At 42.0% G+C, this 7,004-nt stretch overlaps 1 protein-coding gene across 1 annotated transcript in view; it reads left to right on the top strand.

Annotated features, from left to right (window-relative positions):
• The first annotated feature begins 200 nt into the window (after nucleotides 1–200).
• The window catches only part of Itih2 (inter-alpha-trypsin inhibitor heavy chain 2), a 34,855-nt gene continuing 28,051 nt past the window's right edge, over nucleotides 201–7,004 (top strand). The window contains exons 1-5 of the mRNA XM_021184669.2: nucleotides 201–407; nucleotides 1,573–1,647; nucleotides 3,047–3,079; nucleotides 4,551–4,720; nucleotides 6,063–6,167. Of these exons, the coding sequence (XP_021040328.1) occupies nucleotides 312–407; nucleotides 1,573–1,647; nucleotides 3,047–3,079; nucleotides 4,551–4,720; nucleotides 6,063–6,167 (479 nt within the window). The 5' untranslated portion in view covers nucleotides 201–311. The remainder of the gene's footprint in view (nucleotides 408–1,572; nucleotides 1,648–3,046; nucleotides 3,080–4,550; nucleotides 4,721–6,062; nucleotides 6,168–7,004) is intronic.

Here is a 7,004-nt window from a genome sequence, read left to right as displayed (position 1 = left end):
ATCAACAAAATCAAGGGTAGGGGAATGCACAACTGTCTAAGCCTGGGTCTGACCCTGACTCATGCTCACAGCCCAGGAACTGCTCCTGGCCTTGCTGTTTGAATAACCCCAGCTTTCCCTTCCACCCCCACAGCTCAGGTTTGAGCTCCAGAACAAATATTTGTTCTGAATTTGAGCAAAGTTAGTGCTCTTTCTTCCTTTTTTCTTCTTTTTAAAACGATCTGCTCTCATCAACAGACAAGTTCCTGCTAACCTGGTTCCGTAGGTGGGGAGTTCTCTCCAGACCATCTGCTCTGGAGAGCTTGGCACAGATGTCCAGCAAAATGCAGCGGTCTGTGTACCTTCTCATCTGGCTGTTTCTTCTGGAAGCACAAGCCTTTGAAATCCCCATAAACGGATACTCAGAAGTAAGTACTGATGCAGGACTCCTTGCTATTGGCCTGGACAAACAGGCTGCAAATGGCTGAATGCCATTCCTATTCAATGAACTTGCTCTGAAATAGAACAGAAACTTGAGAGAACATTCTTCCTCCTGCTGGCACTTTCTGTTTTGATTATAAAATGCAGCTGCTTACTAAGACATTATCAGATTTTTGTATGAAATTTAAATCAAGTCTGGTGGTCAGATATTTATGTGGCATTTAAAGAGCATAGTTGCCCACTCCTTATATAAAATCCTATGTAATAACAGATCTATTCCAAACTTCAGTGTGAATTAAGAGCGGAATGTAAACTACCAGCTACCATACGTGGACTAGAACTGCCCAGTGATTGCTAGTCCTGTTAGATAGAAGTAATATTGTTACCCTTTGACTTAGCCATTCTCAAAGCATCATTGTCTTTTATATGTAAGCGAACACTTATAATCATCTTTGTAATAAGAACAAATTAAGTATTCTGAAAAAGAAGGCGGCAACAGAGCTGGCAAAATTCAGGAATGGCAGCCATGGGTTTCAGCTCTCTACTTGAGACCATCGGACACCCCAGTATAGCAGAAACTTTGAACTGAGACATTCTGAATATCATACTAGAGCTACTTCTGGGCTGGCAGAGAAACATGTGTTACAGGATTATTTTAGAGAATACCACAGAATGGACTGCACAGAAAAATACTGAAGAAAAAAAAAACAGTATGTTTTCAGGAGGGAAAATCACTCTGCTTAAAAACTATCATATTTTCCAACACTTTGAAAACACAAGAAAGTGTCAGAAATCTCACATTGAGGGTAAAACACCCAAACATGTTAGTGTTTTTCTGGTAATTTCTAAGCAGCCTTTTTTTTCATACAGTTGTTGATTAAGTCCCCCTAAATCCATCCAGGTACTCTCCTGGGAACCTTTTATCATCTGATTACATGGCTGCCCTATCACGTTCAGGCAAGCTCAAACCTGAATTCTTACACCCAACAAATTTGAGTCTTAACTAGCAAATATACATATTAAAGAAATTGTTGTATCAAAAATAAGATAATCTAACAACAGAGGAATGAATATAAAGAAATAATATAATGAATGCCTCTTTTCTGTAGATGACTTTTAAAAGAAATGAGCATCCACAGCTATCTTTTTTAGTTTGCAGAATACAGTGATCTTGTGGAACTGGCCCCAGATAAACTTCCATTTGTGCAAGAGAATGGAAGACATCAGGTATAGTAAACTCAATTCCAAATGGTGAAAGTAAGTGTAAGAGACTATGAGTGGAGACAAGATAGAAGATGACTCTATTTTCTCAAAAAAATTGTGCCTTTTTTTTTCTAATGGAGAGTAGTCAGTCCAATACTGTTACAGTCATGTAGAATATTATCAAGGTGTTGTACATAGGGACTTTGACGTTGTTTTCCAGAAGTTTCTACCGGTAAAGGGCACTTAGTAAAATCACCCATTCTCCTTCCTCTGGATATTTTGTCAAAGGGAGCAGCTTGGAGAAACTTTGGTCCAAAGAACTAGACATCCTGGAAGCTGCTGAGATGACCTGGGAAATCTCCTAATTTGTGGGGGAGGGAGAGCTCTGCTGTGCCAACAAGGGTTTGGCTTCTCTCACACAGAGCCCACATACCGAGAAAAGGGGTGTTAGTGGAAGTAACGCTAAGCTGAGAGAAAACTGGCTTTGTCTGGCTATGAATGTTTGACTTTCTAAAGTCCAGCTTTTATAGATTAGAAACCCAGTAAGGCAGGACTTTGTATCATGTCTCTGGAGAGAAAACTTAGTCATTAACCACTGTGTCAAAACATCTAAAAGAGCTGGGTATGGTGATGCATATAATCACGGCACTCTGGAGGCTGAGGCAGGAGGATGGTTACAAAGTTGGGCCAGCTGGAACTGGAAAACTCCAGGTCAGCTCAGAAACAGAGTACCTCAAGGATTGCAAAAAGGCAGTCCTGACCCGTGTCACACAGCATCCATTAAAATACCATCTGACCCAAAATTTGCTCACACACAACCTTGGACATTTTTTTGTAACCCCTCAGACAGTAAGTGTTTACCCATGCCTCTTAACCTAACGGTTACCTTTCAAAAGTAAGGTGGAAATCTTTGCCTATGCTCACTGGTCTCATGTGGCTAATCTTCTAACGTGGCTAAGGGCATAGAGCTTTCAAGGTACCATTCACCATGTGTGGTTCTGGAGCTAACACTGTAGGAAACACACCTAAGTCTGCTCTCACGTAGCTTAGTCTAAGAGGATGAGGCAGACTCTAAAGCGATGCATCATTATGAGCAAGGTGAGAGCTCTAAAGGAAAATGCCTACCGCTATATAAACAGCAAAGGGTCAGAAAATGTCATAAAGTTCTTCTAAAGCTGTGACCTGAAAGCTTTAACAGTACACACATCCCAACAAAGACGGCTGAGAAGATCGTTCAGAGAAACTCACACATGGGAAAACCATTTTCCGTAATACTCCATTTTTTCCCCTTGACTTCAATGACTAAGTTATGCCACCATATGGAAGCAACGTAATTCTCTGACTGAGAATGTGGGGGTTTTGCCTTGAGGTAGTAAGCCACACACGGCTGAAGGATGACTGTCTCTCTGACTTCCTTCTGCAGAGAAGCCTTCCTGAGGAATCCGGAGAGGAGATGGTGAGTTTGCTTCGATTGCGTCACAGATTGGTGTGTGGGTGGTTTTTCTGTTATCTATTACCCGGAAGCCAATCCACGTGTCTCCTTTGTCTCCGTCACTGGAGGTATTTACCTGACTTTTGAAACTTTCCCTTGCCCAATTCTGTTTGGAAGTACTTCTGAAACACAGTATTGAAGAGTACAGTGCTTGCAGGCAGAGCAGATGCCACTGAGACCCACACGCCTTTCCTGTCTTCTCAGGTCTTACTAATGATATAGGTTTCACCCATCAATATGCATTTAATACCAACTTAATAGCTTTGATTTAAAAACATGATACCTGATATTTGTGGCTATGGGAAGCCACGTGATACCAGGCTTCATGGCCCAAGTTCCTGAAAGGTCCAGAGTAGACCTTCTGGTCACAGGAGTAAACCCAAAGGGAGTGGTTTGTGTTGGTGTCCTGTTCTGAACTGAGAGCTTCCCCCTTAGAGCAGGAGGAAGGGAAAATAAATTGGCCTGGATTCTATCTTAGCTTGAGGTAGGCTGGGGCTAACTAATTAGAAGCATTAGACTTGGACAGCAAAATCGATGGAATGAGACCTAGCAGTGAAGTAAAGGAAATGATAGAGGAAGAAGAGGTAAAATCTAGCAGGGCACACATTGCCCTGAAGGACCGTGCAGCTCTTGGGAACATCCTAAAGGAGAGATTCTTCATACCTTGCCTGTAACCATACCGATGCCATGTCCTGTTTTGTTTGCTTACGCTAGGGCTACCTTCAACGCATAGCAGAGGGAAAAGGAGGCCCAAGGTATTATTAAACAAGCAACTGCATCAAAACTTCCTTTCTGGGACAATTCCGTTCACTGTGTGCAAACGTCAGTTTCGCTTGGCGTATTTTAATGTAGGGAAAGAAGCAAGGACTGCAGACATGATAGTAAAGGATGAGACTGAAGGAAGGAGGAAGCAATATGGAGTTTGGTGGTTGCACATGGAGTTCTGCTCACAGCATCCCTGCTTGCATTTCACTCTAAAGACACAGACAGCATCCTCTTTCAGCCCTGTGACCCCACCTCCTGGGCCCACCTCCTGCTTTTGAAATTCTTTCCTGAGCTCTTTCAGTCCATCTTGTGTCCCACAACCATTTTCTACCCAGATTCTAAAATAATGGAAATAAGGAAACGGAACAAGAAAGAAAGAAGGGAGGCAAAGAGAAGAACTGGGGAGGAAGGGGAGGAGGGATGAAGGAAGAGAAGGTGGGAGGGAGGTAGAGAGATAGGAGGACAGAAAGAGAAAGTTGGGGCGACATCTTATAATAATGGCCAATCTCTTTCTGTGGGGTATTTCAAGAAGGTAGAAGATTGCTAAACAGTACCTGAGTTATGTATCTACCAAATCTCTTAGTAAAATACACAGTTTGCAACACCATGTACATAGAGCTTTTTGTGTAGCTTTTTGTCACTACAGTTATGCTGTCTTGCCAAATTTCAGGACACTGTTGATCCAGTGACTCTTTATAGCTACAAAGTCCAGTCCACTATTACTTCTCGGATGGCCACAACTACCATCCAGAGCAAACTGGTGAACAATTCCCCATTGCCTCAGAGTGTCGTGTTCGATGTTCAGATTCCCAAAGGAGCCTTTATCTCCAACTTCACCATGTGAGTAATTCCTATGTAAAAGCAGGAATCGCATGCTCCTGGAACCCAAAGCCCTCCCGGTACAATAGACCTTAGGGGGACCCTGCTGCACTGCCTCTTACTTCCTGAACTAGAGACCTGCTTTGGATCACTATGAGATGGGTCCTTGTCATTGTTTTGAGAGTGTGTGTGTTTGTGTGTGTGTACACACATGTGTGTCCATGTGTGTGAAGTTGCATATACATGCATATTCATGTATAGTAGGCAGAGATCAACTTTAGTTGCCTTCCTTCAGGCTTTGTCCATCTTTTATTTGAGATGGGATTCCTTGCTGGCCTGGAACTTGCCAAGTATGCTACCCTAGCTCCAGAGATCCACTGACTTTTGTATCATTGGTGCTTAAAACGCAAGCATGTGTCACCATGACCAGTCTTTTTTTTTAGAGAGAGAGATTTATTTATTATATTTATGAGTACACTGTAGCTGTTTTCAGACACACCAGAAGATGGTGTCAGATCCTATTACAGGTGGTTATGAGCCACTATGTGGTTGCTGGGAATTGAACTCAGGACCTCTGGAAGAGCAGTCACTGATCTTAACCACTGAGCCATCTGTCCAACCCCATGCCTAGTCTTAATGTAGGTGCAAAGTGTCATATTAACACAGCAAGCACTTTACTGACAGAGCCATCTCTCCAGCCCCTGTCTCTCATCTCTAACATATTGAAGCAAATGCAAGACTTTCACTCTGGTAGCTACCTTCTACTCACTCACATTTGTATGTGGTTTCTTTGAGAGAGACAGATCTACGAATCCTAATGTATTCTATATGGTATTCTATATGAGTATATTTGCAATACGTCAGTGCTGTGGGTCACACATTTCTTTGGGAGGAAGGAATTGAAACCAGTAATTAAACCCAGTGTCATATACAGTGTTTGGGTTTCTCTACGACATCCCTGAAGAGTGGATTATGTTTAATTTTTATCTCTTTCTAGGATAATCTGATTAACAAAATGAAAATTAACTAACAAATGGCTTATTAGTCACCTCTCCTAGGCTACAATTAAAGAGCATATCCACTCCCCGATGTGTCACCTGAAAGATATGATTTGAACATAGAATGGTTCAAACACATAATAGTACATAAGAGAAATCCAGGGAGCTGGAACCCAACTTAACTTCTCTCAAATTACAGTCAGACAAGAGAGTTGTCTCTAAAATTATTCAAAGATCACTTGTCTTGCTTCCTGCAATTCAAAATGTTCATTGCCCTCGTTCATGAAATCTAATTGATTGCTTGTTCTTTGTTAGTTTCCCTAAGACTACTAATGTGGCCCACTGTTGACTTCTGTCTATTCTAGGACTGTGAACGGCATGACATTTACAAGCTCCATTAAAGAGAAAACTGTGGGTCGAGCTCTTTATTCACAGGCGAGAGCAAAGGGCAAGACGGCTGGATGGGTAAGGTAAGGACTGAGTGGGGATCAGGGCTCACCATCCTGCCTCTCTCTACACCTGGTTCCCTCCTGTTCCATTCCTCGCAGGGAACACCAGGCTTCCAGGGTGTCTGGGAGCCTCGGAAAATGGACAAGACTACTCCTGTAGTCTGATAATAGAATAAGTTGCCACAGTATGTTTCCCTAAAGATTTCTTTTCTATCAGTATGGTTTGGAAGTTTTATATGGTTTTTTCGTTTTTTGTTTTTTGGGTTTTTTTTGTATGTGACTTGTCTTGTAAGTAGGTAGACCTTCTGTAAATAAACCCAACCCCACCCCCAAAAGTGCAAAGATGTAAACTGTAGGACTATTGTATTCATAGTGTTACAAAGCATACACAGGGGCTGGAAAGATGGCTCAAAGTTAAGAACACTGGCTACTCTTCTAGAGGACCTAGGTTCAAGTCTTAGCCCCCACATGACTGCTCAAAATCACTAGAAACTCCAGGTCTAGGGGATTCAACTCCCTCTTTTGGCCTGCACAGGCACTACAGACATGTGGTACATAGACACACATGCAGGTAAAACACTAATGCATGTCAACTAAAATATACCACAAGGAAAAGCTTGAAAATTATTTTAATGGGTTATTCTGTTTTATTTTTAAGGGTCTGTCTTTTAAAGCACCAGTCGCAAAACACAGCTTCTAGTGTACTTTTTCTTTATATCTTATGTATGACTCATCTCAAAAAAATGACTGTTGTTGAGACCAGGGGAAATGGTGCAATTCATAAAGTTCTTGTCTTAGAAACACAAGAGCCTGAGTTCAATCCCCTAGGAGAGAGAGAGAGAGAGAGAGAGAGAGAGA

The sequence above is a fragment of the Mus caroli genome, chromosome 2, assembly GCF_900094665.2.
Source record: "Mus caroli chromosome 2, CAROLI_EIJ_v1.1, whole genome shotgun sequence".
Taxonomy (NCBI): Eukaryota; Metazoa; Chordata; class Mammalia; order Rodentia; family Muridae; genus Mus; species Mus caroli.
Note: the sequence above shows the minus strand (reverse complement) of the source record. Positions and strands in the feature narration are given on the sequence as shown.